At 40.0% G+C, this 25,314-nt stretch overlaps 7 protein-coding genes across 8 annotated transcripts; 2 read left to right on the top strand and 5 right to left on the bottom strand.

Annotated features, from left to right (window-relative positions):
* The first annotated feature begins 982 nt into the window (after positions 1-982).
* On the top strand, positions 983-1,797 carry LOC141825915 (uncharacterized). Its single transcript, XM_074713211.1, has one exon. The coding sequence runs from the start codon at positions 988-990 to the stop codon at positions 1,675-1,677; it is 690 nt and encodes a 229-aa protein (XP_074569312.1). The 5' UTR covers positions 983-987; the 3' UTR covers positions 1,678-1,797.
* A 781-nt stretch (positions 1,798-2,578) lies between these two features.
* On the bottom strand, positions 2,579-6,335 carry LOC141840795 (putative casein kinase II subunit beta-4). Of its 2 annotated transcripts, none has more exons than XM_074728866.1 (5): positions 5,953-6,335; positions 3,732-3,950; positions 3,310-3,419; positions 3,064-3,229; positions 2,579-2,926 (listed from the first exon to the last, which is right to left on the bottom strand). In XM_074728866.1, the coding sequence occupies exons 1-5, from the start codon at positions 6,167-6,169 to the stop codon at positions 2,796-2,798; spliced, it is 843 nt and encodes a 280-aa protein (XP_074584967.1). In that variant the 5' UTR covers positions 6,170-6,335; the 3' UTR covers positions 2,579-2,795. The 2 variants fall into 2 exon arrangements, with proteins under 2 accessions (XP_074584967.1, XP_074584974.1); XM_074728873.1 differs by having other exon boundaries at positions 3,732-3,947.
* Positions 6,336-7,193: 858 nt separating this feature from the next.
* Positions 7,194-10,549, bottom strand: LOC141846127 (uncharacterized). Its single transcript, XM_074734124.1, has 3 exons — positions 10,401-10,549; positions 9,502-10,320; positions 7,194-8,049 (listed from the first exon to the last, which is right to left on the bottom strand). Exons 1-3 carry the CDS (start codon positions 10,458-10,460, stop codon positions 7,363-7,365), a joined length of 1,566 nt encoding a protein of 521 aa, XP_074590225.1. The 5' UTR covers positions 10,461-10,549; the 3' UTR covers positions 7,194-7,362.
* A 1,716-nt stretch (positions 10,550-12,265) lies between these two features.
* On the bottom strand, positions 12,266-13,638 carry LOC141846675 (cyclin-P4-1-like). The gene is made up of 2 exons (XM_074734715.1): positions 13,250-13,638; positions 12,266-12,701 (listed from the first exon to the last, which is right to left on the bottom strand). Exons 1-2 carry the CDS (start codon positions 13,594-13,596, stop codon positions 12,440-12,442), a joined length of 609 nt encoding a protein of 202 aa, XP_074590816.1. The 5' UTR covers positions 13,597-13,638; the 3' UTR covers positions 12,266-12,439.
* A 1,199-nt stretch (positions 13,639-14,837) lies between these two features.
* Positions 14,838-17,209, bottom strand: LOC141830589 (silicon efflux transporter LSI2-like). The gene is made up of 4 exons (XM_074717996.1): positions 17,191-17,209; positions 15,613-16,609; positions 15,351-15,540; positions 14,838-15,254 (listed from the first exon to the last, which is right to left on the bottom strand). Exons 2-4 carry the CDS (start codon positions 16,567-16,569, stop codon positions 14,989-14,991), a joined length of 1,413 nt encoding a protein of 470 aa, XP_074574097.1. The 5' UTR covers positions 16,570-16,609; positions 17,191-17,209; the 3' UTR covers positions 14,838-14,988.
* A 4,211-nt stretch (positions 17,210-21,420) lies between these two features.
* On the bottom strand, positions 21,421-22,265 carry LOC141824951 (ethylene-responsive transcription factor ERF105-like). The gene has a single exon (XM_074712301.1). It carries the CDS (start codon positions 22,263-22,265, stop codon positions 21,468-21,470), a length of 798 nt encoding a protein of 265 aa, XP_074568402.1. The 3' UTR covers positions 21,421-21,467.
* Positions 22,266-23,116: 851 nt separating this feature from the next.
* LOC141845423 (membrane steroid-binding protein 1-like) lies at positions 23,117-25,264 on the top strand. The gene is made up of 2 exons (XM_074733484.1): positions 23,117-23,450; positions 24,679-25,264. Exons 1-2 carry the CDS (start codon positions 23,140-23,142, stop codon positions 25,040-25,042), a joined length of 675 nt encoding a protein of 224 aa, XP_074589585.1. The 5' UTR covers positions 23,117-23,139; the 3' UTR covers positions 25,043-25,264.
* Positions 25,265-25,314: the final 50 nt, after the last annotated feature.

Raw genomic sequence — 25,314 nt, 5'->3', positions numbered from 1 at the left:
TTTTTTTAATAATTTATATCTAAACTATCAAGCCTCTATTTAATAATATTAAATTACTATTAATATTATTAATAATATTGACTTTCTATCTTAGAAACGTACTTTTTTATTAAAAAAAAGTTATTATCTTATTTTAATTTTGGAAGTAACTTGAAGAAATAAATTAATTATATCTCTTGGCTGATAGAAGAAGTTATCCTAAATAATCAAAAAGTCAAAACTCCCGTAAAGTCAATCCTAAAAAGTTGGCATTTTTCATTAGGTTTGACTATCGTCGATAACCACATCTACATATTTACTTTGAATTTTTCAAAGAAAAGGTCAAACCAATCAGAAGAGGATGGCTTGGATAATCTCGCAGGCACACAAGAGTACCAAGGAGGCTCGAACTCATCAGACTGAATCATCTCTATCCCCCAAGAATTTTGGAGCAATGTCATCAAATTTAGAAGTTTCAATGAATTATCTATTACTTAAATCTGGATATGATGAGTTACGTACTCGAATTACAGAACTCAAAACAGAATTAGAAACGTCTAATAGCCGCTACCATCCCAATTCTTACGCTCGTCTCCTTCTCCCATGGCCCGTGCAAAAACAAAGCAACCTCCAAATTAACCAGCGGTGATATAACGAGCGAGAAGAAGGATTAGTTGAAGCAGTTAACGTCGATGATTCGAACGCATTCGTGGTGATATCCATGGCCATTGATCGAACGCCGTGCTAGAATTCTAACAATTCGTCCCTTGTTCTTGCCGAGCAATTCAAACAAGAAAGAAGTTTCCACTTTTTTTTTTGTTTATAAACAAAAAAGTTCCTTCTTGTTTTGTTTCGTCCGCCTGCTCCTCCTCCTCCTCTTCTTCTTCTTCTTCTTCTTCTTTGAAGAAGCCGAATTAGTGTAAATAAGGAAAGAGGAGGCTGTGTCAAGAAGTGGTCTGCTTTGATATTTGTGCTGTTTTCTTCTTCTTCTTCGATGGAGGGGACGAGATGGCGATGAAGTGCGCGCGGCATCCGCTCGAGGACGGCGTCGGCGTCTGCGCCACCTGCCTCCGCGAGCACCTCCTCTCCCTCGGCGGCGCCATGGACGAGGGGATGGGATCCTCACCGTCCCCTTCTCCGGCGCGGCTCTCCTTCAGCGGCTCTGCCTCCCCCTGCGTTCCCGCAGCGGCCGGCGGAAAATTGACACCGGCTAAGCCCTCCACCACCCCCGAGAGGAAGCACCAGCGGTCGAGCTCTTGGTTCTCGGCGCTTCTCCGCGGCGGCCGCGGCAGGAGTAAGAACACCTCCCGCCCGGTCTCCTCCTCCGACGACGCGGAGGCTGCGGCTCGCGTGGACCGGGGCATGTCGCCTGAGGATTGGCTCGAATCGCCCCTACCGCAGCCCGGAGGGCCGCTGCTGCGTCGACAGGATAATCTGTCGCCGCCGTCAGAGCGCCGCCGCCGCCGCCACTGCCACGGCGGCAGCCTTTCCGGTTTCGCCTTGTGCTTCAACCCGCTGGCAACGGCGAACCCCACCAACCACCGACGCTCCAGGGTGTCGGAGTTCAGCTTCTCCGAAGAGCCGCCGAGGGCGGTTGCCGCGCCCCCACGGCCTCATCACCGGATGGGGCCCTCGGCAGGGCCGGCGCTGGGCCACGACCGGTCGTGGAAATTGGTAGATCTCGGCAAGTTTAGGTGACGACTTTGCCAAGATTGCTGCGATTTCTCTATCGCCTGTTCTTCTGCTATGCTATCGATTGATTCGCCCCATAATCTGTCGCCTGTTCTTGGGGCGTGTAATCTCTTAATTAATCTTGATCAATTAAAAAAAATCAAATCTCAACAAAGTCCAAATGATACCTGGGATATATGATTGAGTTAGTTATTATAAAATAGATTTATTGAAATAAATAAAAATTGAATTTTGACATATTGATTAATTATAATTGTTAATTTACCTTTCACATAGAATTGAAAATTTTATAACAGAAACCAAGCAAAAATATACTATCAAAAATTTTCCACTCCAAACTGTAAGGTCCTCATCAACAATGAAATTGTTCGACTCTATAATTCCTTCCTCCTCTGTCTACCCAATATATTGTTCATCAAAATCCAAATCCAAATTGTCAAGTGATAAGTTTTTCCTTGCTCTGAAGATATTAGCATCCCATTTCTAACAAATCCACTCTCACAATCTATCAAATGATTCATTCTCAAGTCTCTAGAAAACTCTACTGATCAACTGGCAAATAATTCTTTTGGTATCGGATCTAGTCAATGCTCTACTGAAAAAACTGAAGTGAAACTGGAAACAGTATATGCAAGAAAATAGAGACGCCAAAATTTAAGTATATTCCCTTATTCACCCCTTCACAAAAATAAAAATAAAAATAAATAAAACAAACAGAAAAGTAGAAAATCAAAGGAAAATTACTCCTTGCAAATGAACATACATGATGCGGTATAAAACATCTGCTTCGATAATATATATTAGAGCAAGGAACATAATAAACAGAACTGAAATCAATATAGGATGACCTTTGTTACCATCATTCATCAGTCATGGAAAATAAACAAATTTAAACCTGTATCAAAGCTTTTTCAAAAAATAAAATGACCAAGAGACTATGAATGCTTAACTGTAAAGTTACATTTGTCCAGTAGTTACGAGATTTATCATTAAAAAAAAAGTTGAAGGAATAGAACAGCCCAATATAGACAGTTTCTCATCGTTGTCTAGAACAAATCAACACTAGCAGGAACTTGGAACCCCTCGAGTTGGCAGAAGTGTCATGTGTCCTCTCAACTTCACCATCATGGTTTGTGAATTTTATAGCCGAATACTCTAGGTAGATATCTTTGCGATGGCTTTTGAGGCCTTAGATGCCCATACGTCATTAGAAATAGGTGGGGAAAGGTTGTCCCAAAGTAAGCGCCGTCAATATCTAAGGGGAGTCAAAAGGATTTAGATAGCTATACTTTGCAGTCGACGTACATTGTTTTTAGTTGAATATCAATCAACTAAATTAGAAGAAAAACAACTTGTCACATTTGTAAAATTTCAAGAGGGCAAAAAGGATACTGCCTTGATATTTGGATCTGGGATAGTATACATCTTCACATTTGGGGCAATATACTTTCACAGTACTTGATCGAGGAATATCTGATTGTCCAACAGGAAGACAAGGCTGACCAGAGCAGTAAACTCGGGGGCATCTTCCAAAATCATAGTTCTTAAACTTTTCAAGCTACACAAATTGTCACTAAACAATGTATAAATGACCAAAAAAGTAAAAAACAGTATAGAACATGAATGGAATAATTTTACCATAGCAGCCATCCCTTTACTGGTTAATATGTAACGAACATGAATCATACCATACAGCATTTCTGCTGCTGATTCAACCAACTCATTTTGTTCCTCAGTGAACGTGTCTCCTGCCCAATCAATAAATCCATTAAAATTGCTACAAAAACTTTAACTTCTGTAGGAAGAGGAGACTGGAATAGGAGGAAGAAACTCCTAGTGCTAAATACCATGAATGCAATGAAACATTTAACCTACCACCAAACGGTAATAACTCAAGAAAAAATTAATACTTCTGCTGTAAAGGATAATATATTAAATTTTCTTACAAACTAGATTTGGAATCTCAAGAAAGGTCAGAGTGTTTGCTGAACCAAATAAAGCCAACTAAGAATGGTGCTCAACTAAGAAACTTTCTGTAAAAATATTGCAAACAAGCTTACCATGAGAAGATTCAACATCCAATATCAAATCAAGAGCATAGTCATAATATGGCACTTGACTGCTTAATCCACACAGGTTGAAATCATCTTGTATATAGTCATCATCAACTTCGCAGAAGAACTCATTCCCTCTGAGGTTACAGAACCATGAAATCCAAGATGAGTCTTCCATGTCAGATCCACTAACATCCGACTCTTCACTATCTGTTTCCATTTCTTCTATGGCAGTGGCAGATAGCAAAAGTAAGGCTTATAAACAATGAATGGTGGAAAACTAAAAAAAATTCAAATATAAGTATCATAATAAAAAATAAAGAAAAACGAGTTGCCAAAATAAACAATATGTGTGTGTGTGTATTCACAGATGCACAGCAACATGTTACATAAAATGTTATAACCAATATAAGTAGATGGCACATTATAACAACACGTTGTTTTTAATTATAGGTGCCATCTTTGAATACAATGATATAATCAACAAAAGTCGATGAGACCTGAACTACGTTTATTAAAGTAGGAAAGGTTTAGAATGATAGGCACTTGCTTCCAAGCATACAAAATGTTGTTGCTAAGTTGAGATAATTTATTTTACACATCTTTTTAATTGTAAAACAAGATTTAGAGATGGTAATAATTATCGAAAAAATAATAGGAGTAAGATTGCCAACAACTCATAATGGACTGATATGGGGTAGTTGATCATCAGCCCACCTGCCAATTGAAAAGAAGCACAAACACAAATAACCAACTAACCTCCTTTAAGAATTAAATATACATCCAGATAAACTTGAACGTGCAGAAGAATTTGGACAACCAATGTTCTGGATATGACAACCAATCAAGATCAGGATCTACCAACTAAGAATGAGGCATTTCAGCCAGTAAAAACCTTAATTGAAACATTAATGCATCTGCCACGTTATGGATAAAACCATTATAAACGGTTACTGATTATAAAGTAAGGAGGTTTCCACCGAACCTACTCACACTTCTCAGAAGCTGTTGGATGCTTAACACCTTCGCTAGCTTGAGGTATCACATGTAGAGTTCCATGGGATTCCCCACACCCTTGGTGGATTTTAAATAAGAAAGGATTAGATGATCATACATGATAATATAGTAATAGGAGTGTGAAGAATCATTTTTTATGAAAGCTTAGTTATAAATCAGATTAAATTATTTATCTCAAGGGTTAGTTCTAGATCTCTTTTTTAATGTTAATACTAAATGAACTTTAATACGTTAACAATATTGTATAATTAATTGATGAGAGGGTAAATCGATTAAACTCAAAACTCAAATTGTGGAGAAAAAGTTTTAAAATTATGCTTTAAGTTAAATATAGCTAAAAGTTAATACATGAAATATAATTTGAATAACAATTAAACAAAATGAGGGAATATATAAGATAGATGGACATGAAACTCCTATAAGTTTTACATATCTGAAAAAGATATTTTAATAAAGAAATCCTAAGTCTTGTGTGATTAACTTATGCCTGTTAGGTTAAAAGAACTTTTTTTAAGTCTACATGGAGAATAGATCCCTTGACATAAAAGACTACAACTAGGTGTCTAATAGCTTGAGGTATCATGTTGGTGAAAGTTAAAAGAAACATGTGGCAAGACTAAACACACTTTATCATAATGTTAACTGATTAGGAAATAATATATACAAAATTTATATAGTAGAGATGAAAATGTTAAGATGTATATGTGAAGTTACAGAATAAAATTTTGATTTTTGAGAGCAATTAAGTAACTTCAACAATTAATAAAATGAGAAAAAAAAGTAAATTGGGATTATATGGGCACACAACTAATGCCTTCAATAACCAAACAAGTTGAATCGTTTATAATTGACATTATAAAAACCAGATAAAAAGAAAATTCTGGTTAATATATTAAAAGTGATTTAGCTGTTTGAATCTTTTGCTAGTTATATAACATTGTATAGGCTATAGAATTCAATAGTAGGTAAGATCCATGTAGCTAACCTAAGATAGGACTTACGTGACTTGACAATGATGAAAAAGATTATACTACTATATGTGTGATTCTTTTCCCAACAAATATATGAACATAAACAGATCTAGAGGAAAAAGGAGCAATCTCTTAATTCACACGTTACAATCAATAACCTCAAAGCAATACCTTGTGCACAAATGGATTTGTAGAACCAAAAAGGAATAGAGAGCAAGAGAAAAGTGAGGAAACGCTACCATCTGAGCCCTTATTCTTAGATAAGGACGGATCCTCCAGCTGCTTCCCAGAGGAGGTGGAAGGTACGGGCAATTTTTCTTTTTCTTTTGAATCCATAACCCTCGAAGCCGTTGGCAGAGACTTCTCCAAATGCTTGTCGAGCGAATCGCTGAATCTCTTCCGATCTGCGGCTCCAATCTCCAACTTCGGCCCGCTCCCTCCCCGGTCCCTATACATATCTGCCTCCCTCGAACTCACTCGATCTTATTGCTCAAAAACCAGCTTGAACTCGAGCAAAGGTAACCCCCAAAAAACAGGAACCCCTGAAATCGAAAAGCAAAAGCAACTCTAATTCCGAGAGGCGCTCGGTTTTAAGAAATTAGACGAAAGATTCGGCGATCATGAGAACGATCATGACGGAGAAGAGGGGAGGAAGTGTCTTCGGTATCGAAGGGCGAAGGGGAAATGATCGGATGGGCGGGGTAACGGTGATGCAGGAATTCGATGCGAGGGAGAGGAAGGAGCGAGTGATTGCATCAGAACCGTCGGATATGCGGAATTGTCACGTCTTCGGTATCGAAGGAAGCGAAGGGGAAATGATCGGATGGAGGGTAAAAAGGTAATTTGCGGTGATGCGTTAGGAATTCGATCGAACCTCGTCCATCCGATTGAGAAATTCCAGAAATGGAATGGTACGTCTCTGGCTGAGTCTCGTAACGATGATTGCATCAGAACCGTCGGATATCTCGTCGGAAATGTATGTCATCGTCTCCCAACTTCATCGGTTTGTTTGAGCCATCTAAGAAAGATTTATGGAATTTTAGACTAACCTATGAGTTTGAATTTTATTTATTTATTAAACCTATTTATTTGTCTAAGACCTTCTTTTATTGGATAGATATATCATGTATTTATTTGACCTAAAAAGATATATATATATATATATATATAACAAATGATAAAATACATATTATGTATCAAATAAAATTGTCAACAATTTAAAATTATAGATTATCATGGGCATATATTTATCTCAACAATTTAAAATGAATCTTATTTATCTATTTAAGTCCATGCAAAATTATAGTGCTAGTAGTTTTTATAGTAATTAAATAAATTTTCTATTATATTAACTAATAAATGTTGTCCGTGTTTCTTATCTCCACCAAATATATCCAACTCTATTTAAAAATATATATATTATATGCGAATTTGAAATTTAAAGACATTTTGCATCGATTTAACATATAAAAAAGAGCTAACACAAACCAATTGAACATGAAAAATCCTACTCATTGTCGTTGAACTCATAGTTATCTGAAACTAAAGATCATAAAGAGCGCTTCCAAATAAAGTTATCTGAAACTTAGGAAGCAGCAAGCCATACCGCCGGCGCTTGGGTGGTCGTCCCCCACCTCTATGCACGGTAACTACCTCCAACACGTTGCCAATGGTGTCTCCTTCGGCGGCCGTTTTAACCGCTTCTTTTTCAACGTCCCTCCAACGGTAGCAGTCCACAGTGGCTCTTGGCGCGGCAATGCGAGTACGCACTCCAATCGCTTCGCGCTCTGAGCTTTACGGAGCGTAGGAGCCTCACCGATTGGAACGACGACAGAGGCGTCGACGTCCGCTGTTGCTGGCGCCTGTCCTTGACGACCATTACGATCCGCAACTTGTGTTGTGTCATTTATCTTCCTCCTCTTCGGCGGCCGTCCACAGCGCTTACGCACCGCCGAGGAACCATCTCCACAGACACTACTAATCTCTGTAGTCAGCGGTGCCAGTGCCTGCTTCGGTCCAGTGTGGCCGTTATCGTTACAGACACTGCTTCTGCTCTTGGGAGGTCTTCCGCGGCGCTTAGGCATGGAGGGAGGGGGTAATTGCTCGACGATGGCCAAGCCATGGGGTGGCTCGGCGTCACGAGGGCCAGGTTCAGGCAGCAGCGGTGTGGACTTTGGTTCCCTGTGGGTATCATTGCATGGGCTGCAGCATCTGCAGTCCTTGGGCCGTCGTCGCCAGCGCTTAGGCATGGAAGGAGGCAATTGCTCCACGACAGCAGGGACGGCGGCGGGGATAATGGCCACGGCATGGGTTCCAATGCGAGCGATAGGGATTTCCTGCAGGCAGCTCACAGTAAATTAACAAATACTAAATACTCAGGAAAAATCATTAGAAGCATTATAACTAAGAATGCATTTATTAACAAAACCTTTAGGTAATTGATGGCTCTTAAGCAGAACTAAGATGTTCAAAAGCGCACCAATGAGTCAACTTTATTTTTTTTAAAGCTTTGTTCATGGAGTGATATCAACTTGGTTGACATCCTATAGTTGTTAGAAGAACGCAGCATGTGCAAGTTCAAGAATGCATGTGCTAGATAACCCATCAATGTGCTCCTCTTTCAATATTACATTGCGACTCATCAAAGTGCAGATGGAATTAGACACTATACTCCAATTATTACGTACTCTTTTTATTGTCAATGGCTTTGATGGGTCAGATTAGTAATCAAATCAGCTTGAAGGCTTTAGTCTGGTTGCTAACTAAAATACCAAACATGAACAAGGCAATATCAGATTCAGCTCCATAACATACATAAGATAAATTCATCAACAAGCTTATTGTTTGTAGGCTCATTTACTGTTACTGTTAGGACTATAAATTATCAAAGATCATAACTAAGGTTGGTATTGGATTATATGCCCGATTAATAATCAGATCAGCTTGAACATTTTGTCTGCTTGCTAATTAAAATGCCAAACATGAACTAGGTAATATCAGCTATGAGAAAAACGTGTGGATAATTCATAAACAAACTGTTTGTAGGCTCATTTGGTATAAAGTATCCAACACTATAATATATAGTCTGAGATTTATTAGTAAAGACATTGTTACCGCATATAAAATACCATTTACATGGCAGATAATTAATTATGATAATCATGAAGATCCATGGATCTGTCGTCATCCAAGAGCCCACATATCAAAATCAAATTCCAATAATATTGATGCATTCAAACTTACAAATCTTTAGTCGGAAGATCAATCAAATTTTCCAAGCTCAGCTCAGCCTAATTTTCATAGCTTCATCTTTACAGGTAACTACATTATAACTTATAGAATAAAGATGTACTATGGCTCCTTGATTTATGGAAGTTGTCTCCAGACTGAATCTTAGATGGATAAATTTTGAAAGTTTTCAATAATATAGAACATGATCGACTTCAAGTTACTGTTTTGTGGCAGTAAACTTGACTGTTCCAAAGCTATGGCACTAAAATTTTGCAGCAATAATAGGAAACATCAAAGAGTTCGCTAGCTAGTTATTCTACCAAGTGTTGTTTGTTAGACATGATTTAGATTGTTTATCAACTACAAAAGCAAATCCTAAGGATTATTATGCTTATGTTTCTCGTAAAAGTGGCTACTTTTTTTTCATTCTTTTCAATTTCACCAACAGACCAAGTTTAAAATGTCTTGGTCAGTGTAATGCAACCAAGTTAATTTGAAACTGAAGAACCCACAAAGATATCACTAACCAATTTGCCTCTTGAATAAATCAGACGTACCTGTTCTTGGGAGCGTCCTGATTTGGGTGGTCTGCCGCGACCTCGGCGTTTGGGAACTGCAAAGCCACTGTCTCCAGTATTTCCACGGATCACTGCAGGACTAACTGGCACTGCTTCGTGACGCTGGACCTCACCACGGATGCTGTTGCCAGAAATTGATGCCTTTTGGCAAGGGAGAGCGAGTACGCACTCTAATCTTTCGTCATGATGTTTTTCGTATTGCGCGAGAATCTTACCATCCCTTGTCGTTGGCAGAGGTATCAACTCTGTTTTCGATCGGCCGTGGTCATAGTTGGTGAGGGCAATCGCACCAGCGTCGATCATTCTTTCATTTTTCGGAGGGCGACCACGGTGCTTGCGCCCCAAGGAACCACTGCAATTGTTGTCGCCATTCTTGATCACCACCAGCGGCGGCGGCATTGCTGACTCTGATCCGCACTGTCGATCAATAGCAGGGTTTCCGACTCCGCCCCTCTTGGGCGGCCGTCCGAGACGCTTAGGGCTGAAAGAAGGCTGCAATTGCGGCGGAGCGGAAGCGACCACGCCCTGGTAAGGGCAGAGTGCCATCGACGCGGGTTCATGGGGCTGCTCGGTTGGCGGCTGCGTTGGAGGCGATGCTTGGTCGTCGTGAGCCGTCACATAGCGGCCGGGCGCGCCCTGGACGAACTCGCCCATGCGAGTGAGCTTGCAGAGATAGTACGGGAGGAGCCGGTCGTGAGCCCATGGAAGCCCGTCATAGTTCGCGCGGATGTAATCGGAGATCGCCGCCTCCGTCGAGCCTTCCTCCTCCGCGAAGTGGTGGATTGCAGCCGCGATCATCTGCATCCGCCGCAAGGCCCAATCAATAAAAGAAAACAACAAAACAAGGGTTTTTGAATTCATGAGAAAAAGAAAATTACCAGGGCATACGGAGGGTGATCCGGTATGCAACGATTCGACGCGCTTACGGCGGCGGCCATTTTCCGATCAACGTGATGAAGATGGAAGCCGAAGAGGCTGAGGAAGAAATCGAGATCTCCGCTCTGGGGTTTCGATTGCTACCGGCGATAGACAGATCGATGCATCTTGAACTTTGAACAGGTCCTCTCTCTCTCTCTCTCTCTTATTTTACAAATTCCAATTCCAACATCATATTCCATTAATAAATAAATACAATAATAAGGAAGTTTAATTTTATGGAAACGTACATCTATCAAATCAAAGTTCCTAAATTGAAAATTTTTCTGCAACGCGTGTAATTGAATAGTAACCATGTGTTTCATAAATAAACTTGCTTTAGGTTTTTTTTTTTTCTTTTCTTTGAGTAACTTATACTATAACTATAATAAATGTACGATATATTTACAATTTAAATTGATAAAAGATAAATTAAATTAAACGGCATTTTACTGACCCCACATAAAATTTTGATATTATTAAAATCACCTACTCAATTTTCATAATACTCGTGTACTTGTATTCTCAAAATACTTCTTTTTTTTCTCTCTATAAATCTATCAATCAATTTCATTCAAAATTAATTAATTAATTTAAAAAATCATTAATAATGTTGGTTAGTAAGTATTATTGTTCTGAGTTTTATAATAAATTTATAATAAATTTTATTAAACTTTTATAAATTTAAAAATTTATTATTTTCAATCTATGTTATCAAATTTAGATCCGATGGCATAAATATATTAAGGAGGTTTTTAAAAATAGGTTGATTTTGATTTTTAAGTAATTTGATATAAAAGAGTTGACCTTAGCAAAAAAAAATAAAGAGTTTTTCAGGAATATAATTAATATATTATTAGAGTATTATGAAAGTTGGATATGTGATTTAAATAATACTGAAACTTGTTTAAGCAATTAAGGGTGTCAATTCGAATAGAATCAGGCAAGTTCAAGTCGAAATAAGGATATTATAAAAAATTCTCAATCTGAATATCCTAAACAAAACTGAATCCGGATAGTCAAATAAATTAACTCAAATAACCCGATCAATCCAAAAATAAACTTTTTTTTATAATTTTCTCACATAATTTTTCACTTTTATCTTAATACTTCATCGTTATCATATTAGCATTAGATATTAATGTACATAAAACTCTTAATTTTAAAAATAAAATTTAATTTAATTTTAAAAAATCCTTAAACTTTAAATTCAAGTCTACGCAAATCCATCTAAATCCAAACCCTCGATCTAATTTGATATATGTTTCGGATCAGATTCATTTTTGACATTACATGCAGTTCAGTAAAATGCCGAAATTAAAAAGATTATCACAGTAACTTCAACAAATTATATATATAACTTAAAAGTTTTTTTCTTCCTTTTTGCTGTTCATCTACCAGCTGGTTTAGTACTGCAAACCATGGTAGGCCAAGTCAGATAAGGTCATGTGAGGGTTGCATGTTCAGGGGAGGCTCACATGGCCTTCAAATGGCCAGGTTGTATACTTGATATTTATTAGTTTAGAGAGTGGTGCAAACTAAATGCATCCAAAGCCATGTTCTCCAAATTAAATGTCCCTAGCTTCCATCATTACTGCATCTTCACTACAAAATTGTAGGGCACAAGGCCCACCTCATGCATGCTCCTACCTATATATATAATAACCATATCTTCACCATCGGCTTCTCAAGGCCACCATGCACCACTTGGGTGCCCTGATCATGCTAGAATTCTACTCCACTAGCAACCTGTGTGCCTAAAAAAGAAGATAATTCATGCAGAATGACACTATGTTGATCGATTCACAAGTCATGCCGATCATAAATGTATCAAGAAAATTTGATCCAACTGCAGTTGATAATATGCCAAGGAATCAAACAGTATGCACAGCCCAACAAAGTGATCAGAAATGGCAGATAGAAAGGTTTGAGTCATAGTTCACATGCGAAAAGAGAAAGAAGAGACTGGTACACTACTCATAGAGCTAATCAAGAGGCTGATCTATACAGCAAGCTGGCAGCTGCTGGATTCTTCCTCAGCCAAGCAACAGATCAGCGACCTTGAGGCAGGAGCAAGAGCAGGAGCAGGAGAAGGAAGTGATTCTCTGCACATCTCCCTCTGAAGAATAGAACAGTAGTAGCTGAAGGTGACAGGAGTAACATTCAATTCGAAGCCTATGCCGAACAAGAAATCTACTTCCAAGTAGTTCATCTCCATTAGGCTGATCCCCCCAACTTTAGCATAGTATGCGTTGTTGTAGTATCTGCACGTATATATAATGGACTAAAATTATAAGTGTTCAAGCAATTAGAAATCTTTGTCGATCGTGTTCTTGAGTTAATCGTATAGCCAATTCATCCAACAGTACTCTTAGCTACTTGCAACTACTGTATTCTACTTGATGTGATGTGATGTGATTTGATTTGATAATTGGTTCTTTGAAGATACCATATATCTAAAGGAAGCCCTATCATTGTCAATTTTCCGATATATGAAATGGGCGTTCTGACGAATGGCTCCAATTATTTGTCTCAAGTATCATTCTCTTCACAATTAACCTATCGAACATACAGAATTAAACCAAAGTTTGCTTCTTCTTCTTCTTCTTTTGTTTTATTAACCACATGCTGCCAGCCAGAATCCTTTTTGACGGCATGCCCAACTCATTCTTAGTTGGCATGTGTAGAGAGAGAGGTGGCAATTAATGGGATCACAAATTTAACAACAGAGTGAAGGAAATTAAGAAGCACTACTGAGCAATGCAATTGCGAGCTTCGATCGATTGCAGCATTAATAAATTAAGAAACGTACATGTCGTCCATAAACTTGACGGCGGTGAGGACGCTGGTGATGAGGAAGCGGTGGACGTTGAAGGAGTCGAGGGCCACGGCGGGGTGGCTGCCGGCGAAGCGATCGAGGTAGATGTAGGCGACGACGTAGCAGGAGGGGCTGCAGCAGGCGTAGCGGAAGATGCGCTCCAGGTAGCGGCGCACCGAGATGGACGGCTTCCGGACGCCTTGGAACGCCGACGGGGCTTTGCGGCCGCTGGAGGCCCCATCGTTGCGCTCCGCCTGCCGCTGGAGGATGGTCGAGAGGACGGAGACGACGGCCGGGACGGCGAGGGCCTCGTCGGCAACAGGCTGCAGCTCCTCTGCCATGGCGGGGGATCTCGCTCCCCCCTACCTCTTTTTCAGAGGTGGTGTGGTGGTTGGACAGATTGGAGACGTGGACACATCCAATCATATATTTATACAATGACTTGCGAGATGGGGGTCAAGTCAATCGATCTACGGAAAGATTGCTCATGCTAACTGTTACTTTGCCAAATTCATCAAGCTAAGCAGTCTTCGGATGGCGACTTGCTAATGTCTATTTGCAACTATATATCTACTAATAGGAAAAAAAAACAACAAAAAAAGAAAAAAGGGTTTTGTGCTCGAGGAAGAAAAGAATGACCAAATGCAGTTGGACCCAACTAGATCCCATGATTTAAACACAAGTCGCAACGTGGAGTCATGGTTACAGGCGCGTCGGATAGATTCAATCGCTATCTAGTGCCATAAATAAGCATCATTAAGAAGCAGATGGGTGCCGCACACTGCGTAGACATCTGGCGGCGGAGGGATTATTAATCTCTCCTTATACTGAATTTTAAAATGGATTTTTATATAGATTTTAAAGTATTAGTTTATCAAATTAATGTTATTTAATTATATTATAGATATTTGTAGTTTTTTGAGTCTGTCCTTTTTGTAATCAGTGTTTTACGTCTCCATTCTTTCCATTTGCAGTTGAGCTGCTGCAATGTAGCTTTATTTGTTTGTTGCAATGTAGCTTTATTTACTTTCTATTGCACTTCAAGTTGTTTAACAGAGTCTAAGACTTTCTAAAGCACAGAATTAAAAGATATTTATTTCATACTTATCTATTAACTATGTTATCCTTCTTTTTGATTCCGCGAATCAAATTCTTCTGTTTGGCTCAAAGTCAAAATATAGATATATATAGTAATAACTACGTTATCCTTCTTCTCTATGGAAATAGCACTCGTCACGAGCATGGTGCTGTCCACGACTGCCTGTCATTCTGTCAAGTCTAAGGCGAGAGCTCGAGCGCTCACCGCGAGCCTGGTGCCGTCTACGACCAGTCGATCGTCACAGCGACGCGTTGCTCGAGTGCTTTCGTCTTCGTCGGCTCGGCGTTGACCTACATATAGTAACTTGCGTTGACCTCAACCTTGAAACCCTACGTTGCGGTCAAACTCTGTAACTTTACCTCGAGGAGGGTGGAAGCAACTGGGTTCTGGTCGATTTTGAAAAGAAGCAAAATTACTTCCGTTGAAATGACTATAAAGCAGATGATGAAGTTACTAAGTTATAGGCAAACGAGAGAGAATAACATGTACATCATTGTTTAACTTCATCTACTGAGAGTCCATAGATAGTGACTGATCGCGAACGAACTACTCTGCCAATCAACTGGAACAGAAATTCTAGATAACATCTGGATACACACACATCGTCCGGATCCATTTGTACATAGTTGGCCGGTCAACCTCTGATCAACGGAAGCCCGGCGGCGGTGACGATGAGCGTCGACGGAAGCCCAAACACAATGTGAGCCCAGAAGGAGAGATTGAACTTGTGGAGCTCCGACCGCCGCGCTTGCTCGCATACTATCAGATTCGCTGCCGATCCGAGCAGCGACAGGTTGCCGGCGACGGTGCTCACGTACGCCAGCACCAGCCACGCCCTCGTCTCGTACTTGGGCGACACCGCCGCCGCCGACTTCGCCACCTGAACTCCCAGCAACAACACTGCATGCAAGTTGACGTGCGTTCCATTATTTCAAGAAACCGACAAATGGATATAAATATGTGTGTGTGTGTGTGTGTGATTAGTCCTGAACCCACCAGTGGGTACGTTGGATGCCAAATTGGAGAGCAACAGTATGACGATGGAGAGCACTGCCATGCTGCTCACATGATTAATTCGCGAATAAGGTTCCATGAAGTTCCAAAATGCACTAGGAATTCCGGTCCTGTTGAATCCATCGACAGTGATGAACATCCCGCAGAAGAACACCAACAGCGAATATGAAACCTGAAGGAGAACACAGAAATTCTTAATCAGCTTCTCTTTATGACCTCGGGGGTTAAGAAACAGGGTATTTACCTTATCGAGACAGGGTCCGGCGTCCTTGAAGTCGATGGCGACCAGTATCAAAGCAGCAGAAATGGCAGTCCATGACATATTAAGCCCCACCAGCAGAGCGACCAGCATCCCCAAACTCACAACATAAACAGAGGTCTTCAAGAACGCCTCCTTCTTTGGCACCAACTTCTGAACTTGGTAGCAACCCTTCTTAGATACGTTCTTCTCGACGTCATCGTTGTCGGAGGCATTCCCCTCCGATGGATCAGGGTGCGACATCCTCGCCGGCAAGAAGGTGTGCCCGTCCACTTCGCTCTCGGAGATTGCATCCAACTCGGCTCCTTGTTTTTTACTTCCCAACTGGTTCCAGAACATGAGGAGAAGAATTGCCACGTTGATGACGACGCCGACGAGCATGGCGGGAAGCACTCCGAGGAAGAACTTGGTGAACGAGATTTTGCTCTCGACGGCGATGACCAGGTTCTGCGGGTTGCCGATGGGGGTGGCGCTGGAGCCGATGTTGGCGCTGGACGCGAGCGCCAAGAGGAAAGGCTTGGCGGGAAGGCCGTGCTGCTTGGCGAGCTTGAGGACGAAGTCAGTGAGCACAATGCAGGTGGTGTCGTTGGTGAAGAGCGCGCTGGCGAGGGCGGAGACGAGGCAGACGCGGCAGAGCAGGTCGCGCCCGCCCTGGCTCCGCCACGACAGCAGCCGGGCTAAGTACTTGAACATCTGTGCGCGCTCCAGGTAGATGCTAACGACCATGGTGCCGAAGAGGAGGCCTAGAATGGGGAGGTCGACGGCGGCGTACGCCTGCTCGGGATCGATGACTTGGAAGACGACCATGAGCATGGCTCCGAGCAGAGACCCAGCGGTGCGGCCGACGGGCAGGAAGGGGACGGCGGGGAACACAGCCAGCATCCAGAACGTGGTGAAGGCAATCGACCCCAAAACCAGTTGTGGAATGGAAGCAAGAGCCATGGTTAAGCTCCTGGTAATTCTGAGTATCTTTCAATATAAACTGCAACAAACGTCCCAAAAACACATCAACACTTGATCTTTGCATGAAAAATCTATGCTTCGACAAAGATTGTATTGTTAATATGATCCTTGAAGCTCCTGTTCAATCTTCAAGTACCAAAACCCTGTTTTTTTGGTCTATCATTCTAACCTGATTGGAACACAAAACACTCAAAGCTATCATAACTGAACATCTAGACACATGTCGAGATTAGAACAACATGTTTCTTAAATTATTAAATGAAGAAAAAAATAGTGTAAAAGTCCTTAATTAAAAATAACAAGCTAAGAAGCAAACAAGCAGGATTTAAGCAAGAAGAAGATTGTGAGTTCAGCTTGCAAATTTTGGGATCACTTTGCTTATGAGATTAGAGCAACATGTTTCTTAAATTATATATTAAATGAAGAAAAAATAGTATAAAGCCCATAATTAAAAATAACGAGAAGCAAACAAGCAGGATTTAAGCAAGTTCAGCTTGCAAATTTTGGGATCACTTTGCTCGTTGACTGAGAAACCATGCTACTGTTGATCTCATAGACTAATCAAAGAATGGAATTCTTAAGTTGATAAAGAACTTGTACCTTTGGAGAGCTGAGAATGTAAAGGTTGGCACAAACTAAAGGATGGAAACAGCAATTTATAGAGTGCTCCAAGGTTTCAGATTAAATTGAGTGCATTAGTGGGTGGATTTGGCATTGCTAATGGCTTAATACTACTCTAATGCAAACCTTAAAAGATATATTGGTGCAAAGAGAAAAAGGTAGAGTAGTAAAAGATTATTTACTTAGCCTTTTTCATTTAATGGCAATAACACCATAGATTATACTATAGGTTAGGTTAGCTAAAATCTCAAAAGACAACAAAGGAAATTGTTCTTGGCTCTTTGTTATGACCTCCACTCTTCGGCTAGTGGGCATGAGTGAAGCAATCCTAATGGATGAATGAAAGAAAATGGCATCATCAATCAAGCAACAAATTTCATTGAGGTTTGGAATGATCTTGCTTTTGACCAAAATTTGCATTTCAGTCATTCCTGTCTCTATTTTCAGCTGCACAAGTCATGCAACAAAGCAAAGCACAGATCATAGATCTCTTAATTTCTCCGTCTTACACCATAGCAATGTCATTCGATTTCTGGTTACTTTGATCGAACTCTCTTCTGCAATTCCAAAGTTACGTTGCATTTTGTTCAAAAGGCAATCCAATCTTGTATTTACCTGAAGAAGGTTAATTTTTTTGTTTTGGGAATTGATTCTATATTAGCATAATGACCCAAGTAAATTTATGATTACTATTTCGTGATCACTAGACCTTATAAGAGTGGTTGACTTAGAATTCTTCCAAGTGATCATAAGGGTAGTCACTAAAGTGTCAAACCTAAACTAATTAACAAAACCCTAGATGGCAATGAAGGTTAAGCTAGTTCAAAAAAAGTAATTGAGTAGTAATGTTTGAAAATCGGACAAAGTGAGGCCAACAATCCATTCGAAATGCCTGATAGATGATAGCTAGTTGAGATTGAAGCAACCCTCATCTTTTGAGGATTATGAAGTGTCTCTATATCTAGTTATGTATGAGTTTGCAGTTAACTGCACTATTAGAAGCCCTGTTTATGCTTCTTCTTTGTTTCATGTCTTCTCCTGGTTCAGAGGGTGAGCCAAATCGATTGCCTTCCATTTCTCATCAAAGTTAAGTTGCTTGTAAAGATTTGCCAAACTTTTCTTTTTTTTAAGGAAAGTCGAGTTCAACAAAAATCTCTAACTCTTTCCGTTTCTTCTGGTTCATTGAACTCGAGCAATTTAAAAATATAAATTGAATTGTGGAGTGCCTTGTTCTTGATCTCCAACTGTTGCTAAAGCAACATGAATCTTTTTTATATATTTTTGCTCGAACTCACTAAATAGTAAAACCGACATCAGAAACATGAAAGTAAAACTGAATTGGCTAGTGAAACATGCAAAGTTCTTAATTAGATTATAATCAAGATACTGAAAACACCTGCTGCTAAAGAACCATAAAGTACCTTTACAGTTCATCTATTCCTAAAGAACACAAACAAATTGCAGTGTTAACATACAAGCTAAGGATAATTAACAAAGCAAGCGTCGCCATAACAGTTACAAAAATGGATTGAGATACAATTGCATAATTGCTCAATTAGATTCTACTTTAGTTGATGAATTCTTTCTTACATGATCATTTTCTAAAAAGTAGAAGCATTAGTGAAGCACTTGTACTAGGGAAATGATTGAGTTTTTGGCAACAAAAAACATTATTCGAAGTTAATATTGGATATTTGACATTTGCACTGTGTTTGATTAAAATGAAATAGTAATAAAAAATAAAATGGATTAAAAATTATATTATTTTATTTCTTTTTTGATTGTAACAAAAGGATGATATAATTAATTAACTAGTTGTTTTATAATTGACCCATTTGATTAGTTTTTTTTTGTCGATTTAACTAATTAATTTCTCTCATCTAATATCGTATACCTACTTGTTTGTCCTAAATCTAATGAATATGTTTGTCTAAATCAATTTGCCCAACTAATTGACTTGACTAAGTTGCCAACCCAAAAAAAGTTACTTCTCTAGTTCCTTAAATTGACATGACAAATTTAGTCTATCTAACCCAATAGACTAAATTTAGTCTATCTAATCCAAATTAATTATAATTTGGATTTCATTAAACAACAAACATATATATTTCAATTAACCATAATTTTGATTTCATTAAACTTGAAAACTTAGGTCTCAATTAACTGGAAATTAACTTGATGCTCATTTAAGGGCTGTTTGGTATGCACTTTTGAGCATCCAGTTAGACTCCCACTGTATTTATACTTAGCTCAGTTGGAGCCTGTAAATTATTTTTTATTATAACATTTTGGCTCTTTTCAACACTTTGAACAATTGTTAATACACACACATTAGCCGAGGCAAATAGAATTAAAGGTCCACTTTTCTTTTCTTTTCTTTATCTTTTCTTTTGGTTTTTAGGGGTAAAACTTCAATCAGTGGAGTTCCTAGTGTCCACTTTGAATAGATTTCTCACCTTGTTTGGAAACTTGAAACTATGTTTGTGTGTGCAGCCTCATCTTACACTACTCCAAAGAAAAAGATAAAAGATTTTGACCTAATCCACTAATTGTTATCAAACATCTTGTCTTTTCTTTCTTTTTTTATCTGTTCTTTTGAGTTTTCTTCGATTGATTTTACTCATTGTTTTTCCAATTTTTTGGCAGATGGTAGTGCCATGTATCGTCATCAAGGATTAAAAACACTGTAACAAGAATCCTCTTTTAAGATAGATTATTTTATACCTTTAAGAATTATTTTTTATGATAACTTTATTTTTAAAAATATATATGAATTTGCCTTGTGGTATAACATGCTAATAAAGTTTATCTTACGAATTAGTTTTCTTATGAGATAATTTTAATTATATCTTTTCACTTGATGATAATATTTAAAATTTATTTAGATGATAAATGTCTTTGTCTAAAAAAAATATATGGTTGACTATTTTTTTTAAAAAATAATTATTTTTTTATCTCTAGCACATGATAGAAATGACTAGAGAGTATTTTCTAAAGGTAAAAGTTTTAATATCTATTAAGGCATTATGACCTGTCTTAATAAATATTTTTTTATAAGAGAAAAGAAATTTGACTACAATTCTTGTATATTAAAATAGTGTTATAATTTAATTCATTGTATATTTAAGTAACCATTCGATTGAAAAAAACATCATTGATTAAAACATATTACAATAAATATGTATCATTTTTACTAAATAATTCATTATTCGATTCATAATATCACAAATATTATTATTTTTTTAGAAGTGTAATCAATTGTATATCATTTCAATCAAATACTTGAAGCTCTCGATCGATAAGTGATTAACTGCACAATTTAAAAAAAAAAAACTGTTAGATTTTGTAACCATTGAACAAAATAATAAATTATTCACTCACTAGATATAAAGCCAAGAAAGGATTAGCTAAACTAGTTTTAATAATTAAACTCTCCTAATTAAATACCTAATGAATTGATATAGGAACTAAACCAGAAGAAATAAATATATAGGGAATCAAATGTTACTAAAGAAATGATCTTTGTTCCAATTAATTGATCCCAATAATTCATTATGGATGACCCATTAGGTTTTTGTCTACATTCATTTTACTCATCATCGTTTGCTACTTTTCTAAAACACTCTCCTAGTTTTTGAATGATTGTTTCTGGATATCGATCATTTCCTTAATTTGGTGAAAGTAACACTATGTCAATAAGAATCTATCAAAGTCAACTGGGAAGGATATGCAGAAATCAGAGTAAATCATGGAAGAGGATAGAGAAATCTAGCTAACTCCCTGGCAAATTTATTACCACTTTAAAATCTTCCAATGGATTTACTAATCAAAATGTTATGATAAATTTATTAAAAACAGCTTTTTAAGTGATCCAGCTGCTCAAACGCGTAGGGATGATCCAGCTGAACTCACAGATCATAGCGTTGACACTTGGGTCAACGCGCCATGCCGTTCACAGAGTTTGTAGTTCGATAGGAAGCTAGCAACGAGGCTCAGTTCACGAGCTAGCCAAAGTGGTGCAGGAGTTGACCATGAAGAGGGCCGATCTAGGATGAAGCAGCGAAATCGTCCAAAGGCCGTCCCGCAAAAGTCCAAAGATCGTGGACGACTTTTAAAGAAAAAGTCAACAGTGTCCAGACTGTCACTGGAATACAGGAATGTGAATTATAGCTAGCTTCAAGATTTTTACTCGTTAAATTATCTCTAGCTACGAGATCTCCGGCACAGGTAGGTACATTATTCTTTCGGCTCTTAGTTCACAAGCAACTGAGCAACTGGGCAAAGGACGGAGATAATGGCGCGTCGAATGCTGCCTTATCGTCCTCCTCTGTAAATTCGAAGCTGAAATCCCAATCACAGTTTGACGGCGTCAGCGGGCAGAGAGACGTCGACGACGGAGCCGGTTCAATGACTTCAGCCTCGACAAGAGGCTCCTTCTTCATTATTACCCTCCTCGTCGCTTCCTCGTCCGTCGCCAGCGCCGCTTCCATCTTCCTTTTCACCACCGCCATCGTCGTCGTCGCCGCCACAGCCGGCTTGGTCGCCGGGTAGTCGTATCTTGCTGAGCAGCCTATCTCGTTGGGGAAGTTGAGGATGGCCTTGCGGCCACGCATCTTGAACGCCGCGCGGTCATACGCGCGTGCGGCGTCAACGGCGGTGTCGTAGGTGCCGAGCCAGAGCCGCGAGCCGCGGCGATTGGGGTCGCGGATCTCCGCGGCGAACTTCCCCCAAGGCCGCTGCCTGACGCCTCGGTACCGCCGACCGTCGTCCTGAGTGGGCGGCCGGCTCCGCGGCCAGTCTAACCAGAGGGAGGCTGGGAGATCGCCAATGATGTCACGGCGGGGTCGGCCGGAGGTGAAGCTGATCATGGGGACGGAAAGCTCGGGGAAGCTGCGGAGGTCTACGTCGCTGTGGTAGCTCGCCGGGGCCGTGGGAAGCGGTGGGGGCCGGGCGGAGGATGGGGGAGTGGGTGGAAGATCGGCGAAAAGATGGTGGCGGATGAGATCGATGTTGGTGAAGTCGCCGTGGCTGGCGCTAGTACTGGATGACGCCATCGGAATCCAATCCAGTGCAGCAGAAGATCGACTGTTGCATTTGATGGAGGGAGAAAGATCGTCCGGGTATATATATACGGATCGACAAGGCAAAAGTAGTAATTGATTAAGATTGAGAAAGAGACACGCCGACGGAAAAAACACGTTTAAGGTAAATCGATTGATGCACGACAATCGTTCTAGATACGGATCTCTGCTCGTCATATGACGTATCACCGGGTAGATCCGGTTCAGCACGCTCTCCGGTCCACGTGGGGAGCTATGTTAGGCCCGGTTCGAGACAACTCCCTAAAAAAATGCTTATTATACGACAAATTATTTTCACAAAATAGTTTAATTTTTCAATAAGCTACGTTACCTAAAAGCATATCCTAATAAATTTTTATTCATCAAATTAAACTTGGTGGGCATGGGTCAAGTTTTTATATAAAGCTTTTAATTTCATTTTTTTATATTTGAAAACATATTTAACATTTATTGTTCAAACTAGGTGGGAATGGCTCAAGTTTACCGTGTCGCCACGGGTGTTGACGGCGTAACCATACCGTCGCGGATGTAGCTTCGCCCACTCGGAATCTCGGATCAGATGCAACAAGCACTGAAAATCAGCAGGTTGTTTTTCCGTTTGTCGACTGCCACGTATGCATTAAGATTGTAGTCGATGCGCCTTCGACCACACGGACGGACGGTTTTGAATTCTAAGAAATGCGGGGATTGCCAAACCTGCTCCGTGATATGTGGGCCACGAGGCGAGGTGCTATTGGCAGTTGAGGTTTGGCCGACGAAGCAAGGACCCGTAAATTGACCATCCACTTTTTAAGGGAGAGAGAGAGAGAGAGAGAGAGAGAGTCGGTGAGAGGGTGTTTGGAGAATCATGGCGGTGGGAGAGGCGTGGGAGACGCTGAGGCAGGCGGTGGAGACCTACACGGGCTTGTCGCTGGCGTCGTTCTTCACGGTACTGGCTTTGGCGGCGGCGATATACTACACTGTGGCGGGGTTCTTCGAGACGCAGCCGACTGCCCCGCAGGCGCACGCGCGCGAGGTGGTGGAGCGGGAGCCGCTGCGGCCGCCGGTGCAGCTCGGGGAGGTCACCGAGGAGGAGCTCCGAGCCTACGACGGCTCCGATCGCGAGAAGCCGCTCCTGATGGCTATCAAGGGTCAGATCTACGACGTTTCGCAGAGCAGGTAATTCTGCTCTTTTCCCCCTTGAAATTTCTTGCCCTAAACTAATTTGTGTTGCTAGGGTTTCGGTTATTTCTTAATTATTTTTTTTCAATCTCAAGAAAGACTTCGATTTCGTTGCTAGAAGAAAATTTTTATTCCAGTAGTCAAGTTGGCTCTTCGATTTGGGCATTGAGTTTGCGAATACCTCACAAAATTGGAACTTTAACACTGATTGAGAGAGATAGCGAGAGAAAGAGATGAAAATAGTGGCAAAGGGGCAGGTCGGGCGAGTATTTGCTCATACGATCCCAAACCTGCAAGAACACACATATCCTCTCATTTTTAGTGATATTTGATCATTTTTTTTTATGTTCAAACAACACATTCTTCTCTCATTTAACAGTTTAGCTGCTTTCAGAATTGTCTCTCAGTATTATTATTTTAAAAAACACATTCATGTTGGGATTATCATCATCTTTAGTACATTCCCATGTTCTTAGCGTGAGGCAAAGCAACTGGAGAAAAAATGAAAAATATGAAAGGAAAAATATGTTTTGCAATAAATTGTTTTGACTTCCATGACCAACTTGATTACCATGTGGTTGATATTTGGTATTGACTTTTAGTTGAGAAAAGGAGACCTGATTTGGTGGGATTCTAGATGGCAAATTACCATTTTTCAAAGGCAATGGCTTTGTGCAAATTTGACCTGAGGAAAAAGAAGCCACATGGTAGTCTACGGTACATTTTCTCCATAGTTCCTTCCTAGAATGGGTGGAAAGACAAAGAAGGTTCATTAACGCATACAGACTGGTCAACAAACACTCGGTTAATACACAGAGATCAAGCAGTCACTGATCATTATTTTTTTAAAAATATTCTAATATACTCTTCATCTTCTCTCTCCAATTACGCAAATGGCAGAAATATCTTTGCCCCCTTCCTCTCTTTTTTTCTCCTCCTCCTGTTTCTATCACTTGCCCATGTTCTTAACATTGGTAGGCAATAGGAACCTCCTTTGTCGACATAATATCTTTTGGTGGATCTAATGTCTACTTGCTCTGGATTTTTTTCCCTTTTTTTGACTGAATTCTACGTTTACCTGGGAGAATTCTTTTGTGTCGGCAGTACAAACTATTTTGGAAAAACACGAGTGTATTTATATGTTCTATACATCCTCATTGGCATTGTTGGTCATTCTTCTTATATTCACACTCACATGTTGCCATATTCACTTCCACTTCCACAGGATGTTTTATGGACCAGGTGGTCCGTACGCATTGTTTGCTGGTAAGGACGCCAGTAGAGCATTAGCAAAGATGTCATTTGAACCAAAGGATTTGACTGGCGATCTCTCTGGTCTTGGCCCCTTTGAGCTTGAGGCCCTCCAGGACTGGGAAAATAAGTTCATGAGCAAATACATAAAAGTGGGTACGGTTATGAAGACAGTGCCTGTTACGGTGACGGAGGGTTCAGATGCTGGTGCTTCCAATGTGACGGAATCTGCTGTTCCGGCCATTGCCACCGAGAATAAAGGCAGTTCAGCAGATGATGTAGCAGCTGGCCTTGAGGCTTTATCAGAGCACAAAGCAGTTGAAGCCAATGAAAATTAACAGTTCTAAAGGTGAGGGGCACGAAGGAAATTATGTTATGAACATGAAAAATAATAATGTTTTTGTATATCTTTCGTCTTGTTCTTGGATATTTGGAAGTAGCATATTATGAGGTTTTTCGATAAAGAAACAGACCGATATGATAAGGATGTAAACTGTGGAGCCGCTTCATGATGCTTGCAGTTTTTATTGTCGTGTAATAAGATATTGTTTTTGGTTGAATCTTCGAGCTTGTGTTTCTGCGAGCTAAGAACAGAAGTTTGCAAGGTTTG

Source organism: Curcuma longa, chromosome 1 (genome assembly GCF_044706935.1).
Source record: "Curcuma longa cultivar G26 ecotype Majalengka, Jawa Barat chromosome 1, ITB_CL_G26_1.1, whole genome shotgun sequence".
Classification (NCBI taxonomy): Eukaryota; Viridiplantae; Streptophyta; class Magnoliopsida; order Zingiberales; family Zingiberaceae; genus Curcuma; species Curcuma longa.
This window is presented reverse-complemented; position numbering and strand designations above follow the sequence as displayed.